At 43.7% G+C, this 18997-nt stretch overlaps 1 protein-coding gene across 4 annotated transcripts in view; it reads left to right on the top strand.

Annotated features, from left to right (window-relative positions):
- Positions 1-18997, top strand: part of eml4 (EMAP like 4) — a 30857-nt gene that overhangs the window by 8598 nt on the left and 3262 nt on the right. For 2 of the 4 annotated variants that reach the window (XM_088086948.1, XM_088086951.1), the window contains 18 exons: positions 71-96; positions 1027-1065; positions 5166-5289; positions 6346-6495; positions 6597-6666; positions 6910-7020; positions 7141-7236; positions 7332-7466; positions 7686-7821; positions 10415-10563; positions 10929-11054; positions 11558-11689; positions 12523-12590; positions 12907-12995; positions 13100-13197; positions 18441-18528; positions 18633-18731; positions 18823-18953. In XM_088086948.1, coding sequence (XP_087943074.1) covers positions 71-96; positions 1027-1065; positions 5166-5289; positions 6346-6495; positions 6597-6666; positions 6910-7020; positions 7141-7236; positions 7332-7466; positions 7686-7821; positions 10415-10563; positions 10929-11054; positions 11558-11689; positions 12523-12590; positions 12907-12995; positions 13100-13197; positions 18441-18528; positions 18633-18731; positions 18823-18953 — 1867 coding nt within the window. The remainder of the gene's footprint in view (positions 1-70; positions 97-1026; positions 1066-5165; positions 5290-6345; positions 6496-6596; positions 6667-6909; positions 7021-7140; positions 7237-7331; positions 7467-7685; positions 7822-10414; positions 10564-10928; positions 11055-11557; positions 11690-12522; positions 12591-12906; positions 12996-13099; positions 13198-18440; positions 18529-18632; positions 18732-18822; positions 18954-18997) is intronic. The other 2 variants (XM_088086949.1, XM_088086950.1) reach the window with 2 other exon arrangements.

Here is an 18997-nt window from a genome sequence, read left to right as displayed (position 1 = left end):
TTATTGATCAGCGGTCTACAGATACTGAATCCCAACCTCAGAGTGAAGTTTTTTGTTTTTCTCATTTCAGACACAAAGACCTGGTGGTCAGTCAAGGTAAATACACATTTATCCTCATCGTCATCACAAAGGTACATTCATCATCATCTTCATCATCCTCATCATCATCATGATCTTCATCATGTGTCACAGCCAATAGGACGTCAGAAATCCCCTGAGACATTAATAATGAATCCTGTTGATGCTTCTTTTAGTTCAGTTTTTAATCTGCTGCAGAGGACATGCTGTTGTTGTTGTTGTTGTTTGTGTCATAGCTGTTGTTTATGTTGTTTTTTGTGTTGTTTGTTTGTTGTATTTGTTGTTGATGTTTGTGGGTTTTTTTGCGTTGTTGCTGTTTTGTTGTTTGAGTTTTGTGTATTGTTTGTGTGTGATGTTTGAGTGTTGTTTTTTGATGCCTGTTTTGTAGTCTGTGCTGTTGTTTGAGATGTTTGTGTTGTCATTGATGTTTGTGTTGTAGTTTGCGTTATATTGTTGTTTGTGATGTTTTTTGTGTTGTTTGTGATGTTTGTGTTGTTGCTGTTAATGATGTTGATGTTTGTTGTATTTTTGGCTTTTTTTGTTTGTGATGTTTTTGTTGTTTGTGATGTTGTTTCTGTTATTGTTTGTGTTGTTTGTGCTTTATGTGATGTTATTGTTTGTGATATTGTTCGTGATGTTTGAGATGTTTGATTTGTTGTTTGTGATGTTTCCGTTGTTTCTATTGTTATGTTGTTTGTGAGGTTTGCGATGTTGTTTGTGTTGTTGTTTGTGATGTTTGCGATGTTGCTGTTTGTGTTGTTGCTTTTGTTGTTTGTGTTGTTGCTTTTGTTGTTTGTGTTGTTGTTTGTGATGTTTGTAATGTTGCTGTTTGTGTTGTTGTTTTTGTTGTTTGTGATGTTGTTTGTGTTTTTGTTGTTATGTTGTTTGTGATGTTGCTGTTTGTGTTTTTGTTGCTGTTTGTTGAGTGACGCTGTCTCTGTCTCAAAGCAGCCAAAATGTCGACCCGAGAGAAAAACAGCCAAGCCGGTGAGTCTTCACGAGCTAACAAGCTAACACCAGGCTAGCATGCTAACAGCAGCTGAATGAGCGCTTCCTGTTCCTGCTCTCGACCTATCACAGCTCTCTCTCTCTCTCTCTCTCTCTCTCTCTCTCTCTCTCTCTCTCTCTCTCTCTCTCTGCTTTACATTGTCAGCCTTGCTCACCCTCCCGCTTTCTCTCTCTCTCTCCTTCAGACTGATCAGGTGATGTCACCTGTCTGTGGCTCCGCCTCCTGCTCTTGTTAACCTCCATATAAGGTCAAACAGTTTGATAAAATGACCAATCAGTGATTCAAACACAGGCCCCGCCCACCGCCTTATTGCAAAGCTCCTGATTTGCTCTCACATTGATTGGCAGGTGTGTCAGCACCATTGAGTTTATGGAGGTAAACAACATCCTGCCTCACCTGACAGGTGTTCCATCAACGGCGACCACGAAACCTGGAAATGCCGTTTGACTAAACGCCAACTTTCTGTTCCACCAACAGCTCAGCCTTGTCTGATCAGATTAACTCGAGGCACCGTGAACTCAAGTCAGACATAACTCGTGTAACAGTGAACTCGAGTCACTGTAAACCCAAATCACAATGAACTCGGGTCCCTGTCGGGCTGAACGGTCCCAAAACAGACGATGAATCAACAGTCAGACAGACGAGAGCCGACAACGTAACTGCAGACCTGCCAGCTCAGTCAGTCACAAGGCATGCTGGGAAATGGAGTGTGGCTGCAACATATAGTCTGATATAGTTAAGCAGGGCGAATAAAATGATGGTGAATAAAACGAGGATGAACTGAAACAGAGCAGCGTATTTTATCATCTGCTGCTTTTTAAGATATTTAAAGTGGTGACGTGATTTTTTAAAATAACAATTATTATGACGTTCTTTGTAATTAAGCCAAATGTTTGTTCTCGGTCAAAAAAAAGTGAAGGCAGGTGGCTGTCTGTCTGACTGTCTCTCTGACTGTTTGTCTGTCTGACTGTCTCTCTGACTGTTTCTCTGTCTGTCTGACTGTCTCTCTGACTGTTTCTCTGTCTGTCTGACTGTTTCTCTGACTGTTTCTCTGACTATCTGTCTGTCTGTCTGTCTGTCTCTCTGACTTGTCTGACTGTCTGACTGTCTGTCTGACTGTTTCTCTGACTGTCTGTCTGACTGTTTCTCTGACTGTCTCTCTGACTGTTTCTCTGTCTGACTGTCTCTTTGACTGTCTCTCTGACTGTTTCTCTGACTGTCTCTCTGTTTCTCTGTCTGTCTCTCTGACTGTCTCTCTGACTGTTTCTCTGTCTCTCTGACTGTTTCTGTCTGTCTGTCTCTCTGACTGTCTCTCTGACTGTCTGTCTGACTGTTTCTCTGACTGTCTCTCTGACTGTTTCTGTCTGTCTGTCTCTCTGACTGTCTCTCTGACTGTCTGTCTGACTGTTTCTCTGACTGTCTCTCTGACTGTTTCTCTGACTGTCTGTCTGTCTGTCTGTCTCTCTGACTTGTCTGACTGTCTGTCTGACTGTTTCTCTGACTGTCTGTCTGACTGTTTCTCTGACTGTCTCTCTGACTGTCTCTCTGACTGTTTCTCTGTCTGACTGTCTCTTTGACTGTCTCTCTGACTGTTTCTCTGACTGTCTCTCTTTCTCTGTCTGTCTGTCTGTCTGTCTCTCTGACTGTCTCTCTGACTGTTTCTCTGACTGTCTCTCTGACTGTTTCTGTCTGTCTGTCTCTCTGACTGTCTCTCTGACTGTCTGTCTGACTGTTTCTCTGACTGTCTCTCTGACTGTTTCTCTGTCTGACTGTCTCTTTGACTGTCTCTCTGACTGTCTCTCTGACTGTTTGTCTGTCTGACTGTCTCTCTGACTGTTTCTCTGTCTGTCTGACTGTTTGTCTGTCTGACTGTCTCTCTGACTGTTTCTCTGTCTGTCTGACTGTTTCTCTGACTGTTTCTCTGACTGTCTGTCTGTCTGTCTCTCTGACTTGTCTGACTGTCTGTCTGACTGTTTCTCTGACTGTCTCTCTGACTGTCTCTCTGACTGTCTCTCTGACTGCTTCTCTGTCTGACTGTCTCTTTGACTGTCTCTCTGACTGTTTCTCTGACTGTCTCTCTGTTTCTCTGACTGTCTCTCTGACTGTTTCTCTGACTGTCTCTCTGACTGTTTCTGTCTGTCTGTCTCTCTGACTGTCTCTCTGACTGTCTGTCTGACTGTTTCTCTGACTGTCTCTCTGACTGTTTCTCTGTCTGACTGTCTCTTTGACTGTCTCTCTGACTGTCTCTCTGACTGTCTGTCTGACTGTTTCTCTGACTGTCTCTCTGACTGTTTCTCTGTCTGACTGTCTCTTTGACTGTCTCTCTGACTGTTTCTCTGTCTGTCTGTCTGTCTGTCTGTCTCTCTGACTGTCTCTCTGACTGTCTCTCTGACTGTTTCTCTGACTGTCTCTCTGACTGTCTCTCTGACTGTTTCTCTGACTGTCTCTCTGACTGTCTCTCTGACTGTCTCTCTGACTGTTTCTTCTGTCTGTCTGTCTCTCTGACTGTCTCTCTGACTGTCTGTCTTTAACCTGCAGCTAAACTAAGCCTGACAGTTATCGTGCCATGGAGCAGGCTAACTCAGCAGGGACAGGTTACCGTGCTTACTGAGCTGGGTTACCGTGGTTACTGAGCTCTGTTACCATGGTGACTGACCCAGGTAACCATAGTTACTTAGTGGGACTCACATTGCCACATTCATTGGAACAGATCTCTAACCTGAACCAGCGAGACAAAAAAAAAAGACCTTCTTTTCATTCATCTGTGTCAATGGAACATCATCGCTTACTCACCTGTCCCTCACCTGTCCTTCACCTGTCCTTCACCTGTCCCTCACCTGTCCTTCACCTGTCCCTCACCTTTCCTTCACCTGTCCCTCACCTGTCCTTCACCTGTCCTTCACCTGTCCCTCATCTGTCCCTCACCTGTCGTTCACCTGTCCCTCACCTGTCGTTCACCTGTCCCTCACCTTTCCTTCACCTGTCTCTCATCCGTCCCTCACCTGTCGTTCACCTGTCCCTCACCTGTCCCTCACCTTTCCTTCACCTGTCCCTCACCTGTCCCTCACCTGTCCTTCACCTGTCCCTCAGTTGTCCCTCACCTCTCCCTCACCTGCCCCCCAGCTGTCCTTTGCCTGTCCCTCACCTGTCCCTCACCTGTCCCTCGCCTGTCCCTTGCCTGTCCCTCACCTGTCCCTCACCTGCCCCCCAGCTGTCCTTTGCCTGTCTCTCACCTGTCCCTCACCTGTCCCTCACCTGCCCCCCAGCTGTCCTTTGCCTGTCCCTCACCTGTCCCTCACCTGTCCCTCGCCTGTCCCTTGCCTGTCCCTCACCTGTCCCTCACCTGCCCCCCAGCTGTCCTTTGCCTGTCTCTCACCTGTCCCTCGCCTGTCCCTCACCTGTCCCTCACCTGCCCCCCAGCTGTCCTTTGCCTGTCCCTCACCTGTCCCTCTCCTGTCCCTCAGCTGTCTGTCAGTTGTTGTTTTTGAGCATCTCAGTCTGTTTCAGAAACTCTTTGAGAGCCTAAATCTGATTGGACACAGTTCACCTATAAAAGCGAACCTGATTGGAGCAGGACACATGAACACACACACACACACACACACACACACACACACACACACACACACACACACACACACACACACACACACTCTCACACACTCACGCTCTCCTGATACACTGTCCAGAGTTGAAGTACACAACCAAACTGAAGCAGAAAAGTTAGAACGAGATGAACCGCAGACTCAGATCTGATGGTCCAGCTGAAGATGGACTCAGATCTGATGGTCCTGTTGAGGACAGACTCAGATCTGATGGTCCAGCTGAAGATGGACTCAGATCTGATGGTCCTGTTGAGGACAGACTCAGATCTGATGGTCCAGCTGAAGATGGACTCAGATCTGATGGTCCTGTTGAGGACAGACTCAGATCTGATGGTCCAGCTGAAGATGGACTCAGATCTGATGGTCTTGTTGAGGACAGACTCAGATCTAATGGTCCGGCTAAGGATGAACCTCCCAGAGTTGATTAAACATGATCTCTTTCAGGTTCTTCTAACTTGTTCTCTGTGTCTCAGAGGGGAACCACATCAAGATGTTCATGCGTGGACGACCCATCACCATGTTCATCCCTTCAGACGTGGAGAACTACGAGGACGTTCGCACAGAGCTTCCCTCAGAAAGACTCAAGCTGGAGTGGGTGTATCCTTCACACTGAGAACATCAGACAGAACTGATTGAGAACATCCTGCAGTCATAGACTGTAGGTCAAAACTATAAGATCCTCAGTGGAACCTTCTGTTCTTAAAGAATATAATCATTTTCATGTTTAGTCAAAAACATCAGAAAACAGACAGAACGATAAAGCCTGCCAGCAGCTGCAGAACGACTCGTTTCATGCTTAAACATCAGAGGATGATCCACAGAACAAGAGAACACTGCTGAAAGACCATCACACAGAGAAGACTGCTGACAGACCATCACACAGAGAAGACTGCTGACAGACCATCACACAGACAACACTGCTGACAGACCATCACACAGACAACACTGCTGACAGACCATCACACAGAGAAGACTGCTGACAGACCATCACACAGACAACACTGCTGACAGACCATCACACAGACAACACTGCTGACAGACCATCACACAGAGAAGACTGCTGACAGACCATCACACAGACAACACTGCTGACAGACCATCACACAGAGAAGACTGCTGACAGACCATCACACAGAGAAGACTGCTGACAGACCATCACACAGACAACACTGCTGACAGACCATTACGCAGAGAACAAGAGAACACAGCTGATAGACCATCACACAGAGAAGACTGCTGACAGACCATCACACAGACAACACTGCTGACAGACCATTACGCAGAGAACAAGAGAACACAGCTGATAGACCATCACACAGAGAAGACTGCTGACAGACCATCACACAGACAACACTGCTGACAGACCATCACACAGAGAACAAGAGAACACAGCTGATAGACCATCACACAGAGAAGACTGCTGATAGACCATCCCACAGAGAAGACTGCTGATAGACCATCACACAGAGAAGACTGCTGACAGACCATCACACACAATTTAAAGACTGAAAAGTAGAGCAGCCAGAACTGAGCATCAGTTAGAAGATTGTCAGTAGATCCTCAGTAGATACTTAGAAGATTGTCAGTAGATCCTCAGTAGATCATCAGTAGATCCTCTGGATGTTGTCCAGGTGCTTCCTTGACATCCTGCAGATATGGTTACCGCGGAAGAGACTGCAGAGCGAACGTGTACCTCCTTCCAACGGGGGAGATCGTATACTTCGTGGCGTCCGTGGTCGTCCTGTTTAATTACGAGGAGCGGACGCAGAGACATTACCTGGGACACACAGACTGCGTCAAGTGGTGAGGACACACACGCACCACCTGCTGCGTTCCCATTGGCTGCTCTGTGGTCATGGTCATCATCTGTGTGACATTATCGTCTCTCTGTCTCTGTCCGTCAGTCTGGCCATCCATCCTGACAAGATCCGGATTGCTACAGGACAGATCGCAGGAGTGGACAAAGATGGACGGGTGAGGACAAATAAGAGATGAAATCTAATTTAAATATGAACTGAGACAATCTCATTTCTAATTTTTAACTGTAAATTAAAGAACAAAATGATTTACTCGGTCTTTGTCCCTGTCTCTGTCCATCTTCGTCTCCGTTTCTGTCTGTCTGTCTGTCTTTCTCTTTTTATGTTTCTGTCTCTGTCTTTGTCTGTCTTTCTGTTTCTGCCTCTGTCTGTCTCTCTGTCTCTGTTTGTCTGTGTCCAGGCGCTACAGCCCCACGTTAGGATCTGGGACAGCGTCAGTCTGTCCACCCTGCAGGTCGTTGGTTTGGGGACATTTGAGCGAGGCGTCGGCTCTCTAGCTTTTTCCAAAGCTGTGAGTACGGTCCAGATGCATCATGGAAGCTGTAGTCCATGTAGCCCACAGTGCTAAGATCTACTGACGGTCTGTTAATGTCCATCTCACATCCTGTCCCTCTGTGTGTCCATCCCTCAGGACTCTGGACAGCACTTGAGTGTGATTGACGACTGTAATGATCACATGCTGACGGTTTGGGACTGGCAGAAGAAGTCAAAGATCGCTGAGATCAAGGTGAACGATCTCTGAACTAACCCTCTTTATTTTCAATGAATGTCCACCTTTTGTCCCTTTCGTCCCCTGCTGTCTCACCTGCCACTGTCTTTCAGACCACTAATGAAGTGGTCCTGGCCGTGGAGTTCCACCCGACTGACCCCAACACCATTGTCACCTGCGGGAAGTCCCACATCTTCTTCTGGACCTGGAGCGGGAACTCTCTGGCCCGGAAACAGGGGATCTTTGGGGTGAGGACACGTTTGACAAACGTCCCGTTTGAACCGTCTCCATGGCCACTGTGTCAGTGTCTCATTTTAAAGAAACAAACTTAATCACAGTAAACACCACAGAGACTAAATGTACAGCGTAAACACAATGTAAACACAACGTAAACAACGTAAACACAACATGGTCCTGGTCTGTAGTCCAGGTCTGTCTCCGACCCTGTTATTTCTTTGTGTTGTCAGAAATTTGAGAAGCCGAAATTCATTCAGTGTCTGGCCTTCCTGAATTCTGGAGACATCCTGACCGGAGACTCTGGAGGAGTCCTGCTGGTCTGGACCCGGAGCACAGCTGAGACCCCGACTGGCAAAGGACCCCGAGGTGATATACACACACTTTAACGCACACCCGACTGAGTGTATTCATGATGGGCGATATGACCTCAAATCAATATCCCGATTAATGAACGATTACTTGGGGGTTTTGTTTTTTTTTTTAAGCTGTTTTTGTTTGTTTTTCACCCTCAGTTCACTGAAATGGTTTGTTCTTTAAATATGCACAACTATTGAAGCTGAAATATTTTTTTAATGAAAAAGTCAAAATCTTATCTTAGTGATTTTAAAATAGTAGACTGCAATACACTCAGACAAACTTTTTATCATTATTAATTGAATATTTCAAACAATGAAAACCAAAGCACACTTTGCTTGAAATGGAAACATCTTATATAAAAGGTCACATTTTAATTTTACTGTAAAAAGCAAGTTTCATAAAAATGTAGAAAATAAATAACTTGCATTTCTTGCAAACAGAATAAATTATTTTAAATATTTCCATGTACAAATAACTTGTATCTCTCATAAAAAAATATTTTAAAAAATGCCATGTCGAAAAATGTTATGGTAATAAACATGAAACATCAATATTTATTAAACTATCCAGCATGATATAAGAATGCTAAAAAGCTCCATCTGAACTTCAGGTCAGTTTAAGCATATCGTGCTTATAACAGGCCAACGTCTCCTGACTGCAGGACTCGGACCTTCACTTCTGCCGTGTTGTGAGTTGGCCTGCTTTTTCTGTAGCTGCCAACAGCCTGCCGACATTCCTAGTTAGAGAAAGGCTGAAATAAGCTCATGTGCTTGTGGCCCCGGGCCCTCAAATCACTACACGTGGCCCTGGTAATAATAATGAGAGCTCAGCGCGAGCGGCTGGATGAGACACGGAGCGATGCATCCTGGTGTTTCTAAATAATTCAAAGTCTGACTGAAGATGAAACTAAAACAAAGTCATCTGTAGACGTCTAATGAATTCCCTTTGCACTGCTGAATATTTGGCTGTTTTTTCATTCAGAGAAGCTCCGCTCTGATTGGGTGTCGGTCTCACTGCGCCGCCGTCGGACCATCAGCTGATTGATTCATGATAATTAAATGCCATGGAAGCACAAATGACTCGGCCGTCAAATACTCAGCTGTTTTCCAGACCAGTGGTTCACTCACATGATTGTTCAACACTTGACGCTGTGTTTTGGCGTGAGATTTTCCTTGAAGTCCTGAGAGTGTGAGACTGAGCCCAAAAGTGAGAGACTCACAGCAGAAGCATGGCCGTTGGAAACCCCAGGGGGAAAAGGGTTAACAAAATTTCACAAAGTTGCTTTTCTCTGTGAAGGTCAGATAATGCACACAGAGAGTTTGTACCCTGGAAAGAGATATTTCACATGGTGTAGTACTTCCAGCGACCATTAGGTGGCAGCGGGGGGGACACAATTTCCAAGTCATCTTGTACATCGTTTATAGACCAAACCATGTAAATATCATGTAAATCCAATGATAATTGTTCCCTAAGGCTTACTTGAGATAAATCAACCTGCTAGGAGCTGAACCTCCTACTGTAAAACTTTGTCTTTCCTGTGCCTCATTATCGCTTAAAAGTGTCATATAGATGTTTACAGGGCGGGACCCAAACATGTGAAGTTTGGGTCATATCGGACCATTTACAGCAGAGTTACATACCACTTCCTGTTTACTTCCTGTTTCATAGCAGAACATGGAGATTAGAAGCCTCATACAGATCACACGTGTGATGAAAACTCACGATTGGAACAACTTTTGCTGTCAAAGGTCTTACGAAGGTAGCCCTAACATTTGAAATTGATCGGGTGAAAGCTCTGGGACAAGTTCTCAAGATTACGACCCCTGAAAATGGCCAAAAATACACCAAAATTACAACTTCAAATCAAAACGGCTGACTTCCTGTTGGTTTTACGGTACGGCCCCAGGAGACTTTTTTTAGGTACGCGGGTGTCGCACAGGCCTCCGAAGTTTCACAGCTCTAGGTCAAACGTGCTGCGGGGGCTGCTTCGTTAAAAAATCAGTAGAGGGCGCCACTAATACATTTCCTTCCACCCACACACGAGAGCATTAAAATATGAAAGTTTTCACCAGACCTGAAAAGTCTGCAAAGTTTCATGAGTTTTTTGAGCAATTCCCAAAAAGGGAATTCAGTTCTCGTCAGAGGAAGAATGATTTGTTAGATTTAAAGAGGGTCCTCGCATCCGTTTGGTGCTCGGGCCGAATGAACATGAATGAGTCTATACAACACAGACAGTGTGTGTGTGTGTACATTTATATAACACTGTGTGTGTGTGTGTGTGTGTGTGTGTGTGTGTACATTTATATAACACTGTGTGTGTGTGTGTGTGTGTGTGTGTGTGTACATTTATATAACACCGTGTGTGTGTGTGTGTGTGTGTGTGTGTACATTTATATAACACCGTGTGTGTGTGTGTGTGTGTGTGCGTACAAAATATACACTGTGTATAACACGACTGTCATTTTTTACTTAAAACTTTTCTGTTCAGCAGGTTTGACTCACGTGTGTGTGTCTTTCTGTGTCTGTTTGTGTGCGTGTGTTTATGTCTGTTTTTCTGTTTGTGTGTGTGTGTTTTTCTGTTTGTGTGCATGTGTGCGCGCAGCGTTTCAGATCAGTCGGCAGGTCAAAGGTCACGAGGGCAGTGTGTTCTGTGTGTGTGAGATGAGAAGCGGCACTCTGCTGACCGGAGGAGGAAAAGACAGAAAAATCATCCTGTGGGACCACGAGCTGAGAGCCGAGAGGGACATCGAGGTAACACACACACACACACACACACACACACACACACACACACACATTGAAACAGACATACATACACACTCTCACACACACACCCACACACACACACACACATTGATACATACACACATATTTAAACACACACACACAGATACACACATAAACACATACACACACATATTGAAACACACACAGACACACACATACATACATATGGTTTCTCATTTCTTTGTTATCCATCGCTGAAATTTTTGGCAAAAATTAAAATTTCTGTTGGTGTTCAGAGTTTTTATGTCACACTATGTAACTCAGGTCACATGACTCGGGTCACGTGGCTCGGGTCACATGACTCGGGTCACATGACTGTATGTCTGCAGGTCCCTGATCAGTATGGAACCATCAGAGCGGTGTCTGAGGGGAGGGGGGACGAGTTTCTTGTTGGAACATCTCGTAACTTTATCCTGAGAGGAACCTTCAATGACGGCTTTCTGGTGGAGGTCCAGGTGAGACCATGACATCACCATTACGTCATCGTGATGTAATGGTGATGTCATGATTGTAATTATCTGTACTTGTAAGTTCAGAGTGATGTGTTCAGTGACTCTGTGATGTGTTCAGTTTCTCAGCGTCTCTGTGTCTCTGTGATGTGTTCAGTGTCTCTGTGTCTCTGTGGTGTGTTCAGTGTCTCTGTGTCTCTGTGATGTGTTCAGTGTCTCTGTGTCTCTGTGGTGTGTTCACTGTCTCTGTGCCTCTGTGATGTGTTCAGGGTCTCTGTGATGTGTTCAGGGTCTCTGTGTCTCTGTGATGTGTTCAGGGTCTCTCTGTCTCTGTGATATGTTCAGGGTCTCTGTGATGTGTTCAGTGTCTCTGTGATGTGTTCAGGGTCTCTGTGTCTTTGTGATGTGTTCAGGGTCTCTCTGTCTCTGTGATATGTTCAGGGTCTCTGTGATGTGTTCAGTGTCTCTGTGATGTGTTCAGGGTCTCTGTGTCTTTGTGGTGTGTTCAGGGACACACAGACGAGTTGTGGGGACTGGCGTCCCACCCGTCCAGGGGGACGTTTCTGACGTGCGCTCAGGACCGGCTGGTCTGTCTCTGGAGCTCCGAGGATCATCGACTGCAGTGGAGCCGAATGCTGGAGGTCAGTCTGATCAGCTGATCAGTAACTGCTGCTGATCAGGAACTAGATTTACCCTGATATACTTTCCTTTCTTTTCTTTTCAAATCTGTTTTTTTTTTCAAAGAAGACAGTTAAAAACAGTAAAAAAAAGGAACAATTGGTCAATCAAGAGAAGATTTAACAAAAGATTTGGTATCAAGTGAAAGAAAACGAAATCACGACACGACTAACCCAAAACAAATACTATGAACCAGATCAGTACCTAGACCGAGACAAAAACTTAAAAATAATAATGCTAATTTTTAAAAAATAAACATTAAAACATGATAAAACTGTTGCTGATCAGACAGTTGGTCACAGTTTACTGTCTCTAAAATAAATGGTCAACCGTTCTGGGACATCTGAAAGTCGAGCTCTAGTACACGTTTGTAAACGGGGTCCCACATCATTCAGAGTTTCCTCAGAAAGTCCGACATTATGCACCGGATTCTCTCTAGCTTGGCGAAGTTAAGGACATCTCTCGTCCAAAGAGTGTGTGAAGTGGGTTTTGGGTTATCCAGAATTTCATTATTCGATTTGATCGGCTGCCACAGTAAAATCTAAAATTCGGCAGAGCACCTTTGGCCTCTGTAACCCTGATAAAATTTCTAAGTATATACTGCTGTCAGTAGGAGGACAACTGGGAGGATGACTGGGAAGACAGAGGACAACTGGCATGGTGACTAGGAGGATGACTGTGAGGATAACATAGAGGATCACTGGGAGGACTATTGGGGAAACAATTGTTTTGTGGCCCAGCTGATTGATTAATTAATTGATTGATTGATTGATCGACGGCTCTGTCTCTCTCTCAGGAACATGGACACTGTGCAGACTTCCACCCCAGCGGAGCCGTGGTAGCCATTGGAACACACTCTGGAAAGTCAGTACTCACCTGTCTAACTTGTCTGTAACTGGTGTCTCTGTGTCTCTTATCGGTTTCTAACTGGTCTCTCAGTAGTCCCCGCATCTCTTACTGGTCTCACTGGTCTCTAACTGGCTGCTTTTTGGTCTCAGTGGTCTTTAACTGGTCTCACTTGTGTCTACTGGGGTCTCTCACTGGTGTCTTTCACTGGTGTTTCTCACTGGTGTCTCGCACTGGTGTCTCTCACTAGTCTCTAACTGGTCTCACTGGTGTCTCTTACTATAGTCTTGTACTGGTCTGACTGGTGCCTCTTACTGGTGTCCCTGTGTCCCAGGTGGTACGTTCTGGACGCTGAGACCACTGACCTGGTTGCGATCCACACAGATGGAAACGAGCAGCTGTCAGTGATGCGCTTCTCTGTCGGTGGGTGACGTCATGCTACAATATTCTGTTTACAAACTGTTTCCATGCCAATGTTATGAGAGAAGTGAACTTCATTACCCAGAATGCTGTGTGTGTATCTGCAGATGGCAGCCTGCTGGCAGTCGGATCTCACGATAACTTTATTTACCTCTACACCGTCTCCGAGAGCGGCAGGAAGTACAGCCGATACGGGAAGTGCACGGTGAGTCGGCTGTCTGGACATCTCTTTCGTTGTTGTTTTGAAACGCTGTGTCCTCCACGTCTTCAGTGTCTCACTGTCAGTCCCAATCCACACAGGAGGTCTGGGATAATTTTTTAAGGGTTGCCTTCAGTCTCTTAAAAAAAGCAGAGTGGAAACAGGTGACTCTTCTCTTCACAGCGAGGATGTGAATCAGGATTTTAAGTCCTGTCTACACCCACCAACATCCATAAAACAGTGACATGTTCTTAGTGATCGCCACTCCCACACCTGCACCGCAGTCAGTACTATTGGTAGATGGCATCAGGCATGATCACTGCAAGACCAAAACCAAAGACCAAGATCCAGTTGGCAACCGGGATCCAAGAAATCCATGAGACAAGAGAGCACAAAGACTCGGGAGAAGAAGCAGAGTTAGTGACCTACAGGACTAGGACATGAATAGAGAGAAGGAGAGAGGAGCTCAGTGTGTCACAGGAAGTCCCCCAGCAGACTATATCAGCGTAACTAAGGGCTGGTCCAATGTAAGCCTGAGCCAGCCCTAACTATAAACTTAACCAAAGAGGAAAGCCTGAGCCAGCCCTAACTATAAACTTAACTAAAGAGGAAAGCCTGAGCCAGCCCTAACTATAAACTTCATCAAAGAGGAAAGCCTGAGCCAGCCCTAACTATAAACTTCATCAAAGAGGAAAGCCTGAGCCAGCCCTAACTATAAACTTCATCAAAGAGGAAAGCCTGAGCCAGCCCTGACTGTAAGCTGGACTGAAACTGGTTCCATAAAGGAGGAACTGGTAACTGAAGACTCTGAGGTGAATGATTTTATGGGGAGCAATGCAGAGAAGCTTAAACAAGAGAAGTATGATTGAGACGAGGACAAAAGAGACTTGTTGGAGAAACGTGATAAGAAATTACAACAAGTCAGATTTAAATTTCGAAGTAACTGATGGACTGATTTTTCTGCATCTTTTTGATTTTTGCCGTATTGTGTAGGTGACAGGATGCAGTCCTTAAAGTTTGTTTAATATGGAAGTTAAAAAGAATAATGCAGGTGATGATGATGTTGTTCAGGTGATGATGATCAGGTGATGATAGTGCTGATAATGTCCAGTAGATGATAGTAATGATGATGATGGTGATGATGATAATGTTCAGGTGATTATGGTGACAATGATGTTCAGGTGATGACGATAATGATAATGATGATGTTCAGATGATGATAATGTTGATGATGATAATGTTCAGGTGATTATGGTGATAATGATGTTCAGGTGATGACGATAATGATAATGATGATGTTCAGATGATGATAATGTTGATGATGATAATGTCCAGGTGATGATGATAATGTTCAGGTGATGGTGATGTTCAGGTGATGATGATGATAAAGATAATGATGATGATAATGTTCAGGTGATGATGATGATAAAGATAATGATGATGATAATGTTCAGGTGATGATGATGATAAAGATAATGATGATGATAATGTTCAGGTGGTGATGATGATGATAATGTTCAGGTGATGATGATGATGATGATGATAATGTTCAGGTGATGATGACGATAAAGATAATGATGATAATGTTCAGGTGATGATGATGATAAAGATAATGATGATGATAATGTTCAGATGATGATGATGTTCAGGTGATGATGGTGATGATAATGTTCAGGTGATGATGATGATAATGTTCAGGTGATGGTGATGATAATGATAATGTTCAGGTGATGATGATGATGATGATAATGTTCAGGTGATGATGATGATGTTCAGGTGATGATGATAATGTTCAGGTGATGATGATGATGATGATCAGGTGATGATGATGATGATAATGTTCAGGTGGTGATGATGATGATGATGATGATGATGATGATGATGATAATGTTCAGATGATGATAATGTTCAGGTGATGGTTATGATAAAGATAATGATGATGATAATGTTCAGGTGATGATGATGATGATGATGATAATGTTCAAGTGGTGATGATGATAATGTTCAGGTGATGATGGTGATGATGATGATGATGATGATGATGATGTTCAGGTGATGATGGTGATGATAATGTTCAGGTGGTGGTGATGATGATGATGATGATGATGATGATGATGATGATAATGATGATGTTCAGGTGATGATGATGATGTTCAGGTGATGATGATAATGTTCAGGTGATGATGATGATGATCAGGTGATGATGATGATGATGTTGTTCAGGTGATGATGATAATGTTCAGGTGGTGGTGATGATGATGATAATAATGTTCAGATGATGAACATTAATGATGATGTTCAGGTGATGATGATGATGACGATGATGATAATGTTCAGGTGGTGATGATGATGATGATGATAATGTTCAGGTGATGATGATGATGACGATGATGATAATGTTCAGGTGGTGATGATGATGATGATGGTGATGATAATGTTCAGGTGATGATGATGATGATGATGATGATGATGATGATAATCAGGTGGTGATGATGATATGATGATGATGATGATGATAATGTTCAGGTGGTGATGATGATGATGATGATAATGTTCAGGTGATGATGATGATGATGATGATAATGTTCAGGTGGTGATGATGATGATGATGATGATGATAATGTTCAGGTGGTGATGATGATGATGGTGATGATAATGTTCAGGTGATGGTGATGATGATGATGATGATGATAATGTTCAGGTGGTGATGATGATGATGATGATGATGATAATGTTCAGGTGGTGGTGATGATGGTGATGATGATGATGATGATAATGTTCAGGTGGTGATGATGATGATGATGATAATGTTAATGTTCAGGTGATGATGATGATGATGATGTTCAGGTGGTGATGATGATGATGATGATCATCAGGTGGTGATGATGATCATCAGGTGGTGATGATGATGATGATGATGATGATCAGGTGGTGATGATGATGATGATGATGATGATGATAATGTTCAGGTGATGATGATGATGATGATGATCAGGTGGTGATGATGATGATGATAATGTTCAGGTGATGATGATGATGATGATCAGGTGGTGATGATGATGATGATAATGTTCAGGTGTTGATGATGATGTTCAGGTGGTGATGATGATGATGATCATGTTCAGGTGATGATGACGATAAAGATAATGATGATAATGTTCAGGTGATGATGATGATAAAGATGATGATGATAATGTTCAGGTGATGAGGATGATGATAAAGATAAAGATGATGATAATGTTCAGGTGGTGATGATGATCATCAGGTGGTGATGATGATGATCAGGTGGTGGTGATGATGATGATGATGATGATGATCAGGTGGTGATGATGATGATGATGATGATGATGTTCAGGTGGTGATGATGGTGATGATAATGTTCAGGTGGTGATGATGATGATGATGATCAGGTGGTGATGATGATGATAATGTTCAGGTGATGATGATGATGATGATGATGATGATAATGTTCAGGTGGTGATGATGATGTTCAGGTGGTGGTGATGATGATGATGATGATGATGATCAGGTGGTGATGATGATGATGATGATGATGATGTTCAGGTGGTGATGATGATGATCAGGTGGTGATGATGATGATAATGTTCAAGTGATGATGATGATGATGATGATGATGATGATCAGGTGGTGATGATGATGATGATGATGATGATGTTCAGGTGGTGATGACGATGTTCAGGTGTTGATGATGATGTTCAGGTGGTGATGATGGTGATGATGATGATGATCATGTTCAGGTGATGATGATGATGATAATGTTCAGGTGGTGATGATGATGATGATGATGATAATGTTCAGGTGGTGATGATGATGATAATGTTCAGGTGGTGATGATGATGATGATGATAATGTTCAGGTGGTGGTGGTGATGATGATGATGATGATGATGATGATAATGTTCAGGTGGTGATGATGATGATGATGATCATCAGGTGGTGATGATGATGATCAGGTGGTGATGATGATGATGATGATGATCATCAGGTGGTGATGATGATGATGATGATGATGATGATGATGTTCAGGTGGTGATGATGATGATGATAATGTTCAGGTGGTGATGATGATGATGATGATCAGGTGGTGATGATGATGATAATGTTCAGGTGATGATGATGATGATGATGATGATGATCAGGTGGTGGTGATGATGATGATAATGTTCAGGTGGTGATGATGATGTTCAGGTGGTGATGATGATGATGATGATGATAATGTTCAGGTGGTGATGATGATGATCATGTTCAGGTGGTGATGATGATGATGATAATGTTCAGGTGGTGATGATGATGATGATGATAATGTTCAGGTGGTGATGATGATGATGATGATAATGTTCAGGTGGTGATGATGATGATGATGATGATGATGATGATGATAATGTTCAGGTGGTGATGATGATGCTGATGATGATAATGTTCAGGTGGTGGTGGTGATGATGATGATAATGTTCAGGTGGTGATGATGATGATGATGATGATGATAATGTTCAGGTGGTGATGATGATGATGATGATGATGATGATAATGTTCAGGTGGTGATGATGATGATGATGATAATGTTCAGGTGGTGATGATGATGATAATGTTCAGGTGGTGATGATGATGATGATGATGATAATGTTCAGGTGGTGGTGGTGATGATGATGATGATGATGATGATAATGTTCAGGTGGTGATGATGATGATGATGATCATCAGGTGGTGATGATGATGATCAGGTGGTGATGATGATGATGATCATCAGGTGGTGATGATGATGATGATGATGATGATGATGATGATGATGATGTTCAGGTGGTGATGATGATGATGATAATGTTCAGGTGGTGATGATGATGATGATGATCAGGTGGTGATGATGATGATAATGTTCAGGTGATGATGATGATGATGATGATGATGATGATCAGGTGGTGGTGATGATGATGATGATGATAATGTTCAGGTGGTGATGATGATGTTCAGGTGGTGATGATGATGATGATGATGATAATGTTCAGGTGGTGATGATGATGATCATGTTCAGGTGGTGATGATGATGATGATAATGTTCAGGTGGTGATGATGATGATGATGATAATGTTCAGGTGGTGATGATGATGATGATGATGATGATGATAATGTTCAGGTGGTGATGATGATGATGATGATAATGTTCAGGTGGTGATGATGATGATGATGATAATGTTCAGGTGTGTTCATGAGTTCACCTTAATGTTTCCACAGGGACATTCCAGCTACATCACACACCTGGACTGGTCACCTGACAATAACTTCATCATGTCCAACTCAGGAGACTATGAGATCCTCTACTGTGAGTACTTTGTACTTCAAGCAGCGTGTAGTTATACTGCACTGTGCTTGTACGGCAGTTTTGTGTAGTTGTAGTATTGTGTAGAAACAGTTGTGTATTTTCAGGGGACGTCCCAAACGGTTGTAAACTGATCAGAAATCGGTCCGAGTGTAAAGACATCGACTGGGCAACCTACACCTGCGTACTGGGCTACCACGTGTTCGGTAGGTGCACCCGTGTGCTCGCTGTACTGTGAAGACGTTGAACACTCGGCACACCTGCTCATCCGTTCACCTTTGTGTGTGTGTTTGTCAGGTGTGTGGCCGGAGGGTTCGGACGGGACCGACATCAACGCTCTGATTAGATCTCACAACAGGAAGGTGATTGCTCTGGCAGACGACTTCTGTAAAGTTCACCTGTTTGCCTACCCGTGCTCCACACCTAAGGTGAGACACACACACACACACACACACACACACACACACACACA

The sequence above is a fragment of the Plectropomus leopardus genome, chromosome 13 (genome assembly GCF_026936395.1).
Source record: "Plectropomus leopardus strain MGB_pleo_1.0 chromosome 13, ASM2693639v1, whole genome shotgun sequence".
NCBI classification, from domain to species: Eukaryota; Metazoa; Chordata; class Actinopteri; order Perciformes; family Serranidae; genus Plectropomus; species Plectropomus leopardus.
Note: the sequence above shows the minus strand (reverse complement) of the source record. Positions and strands in the feature narration are given on the sequence as shown.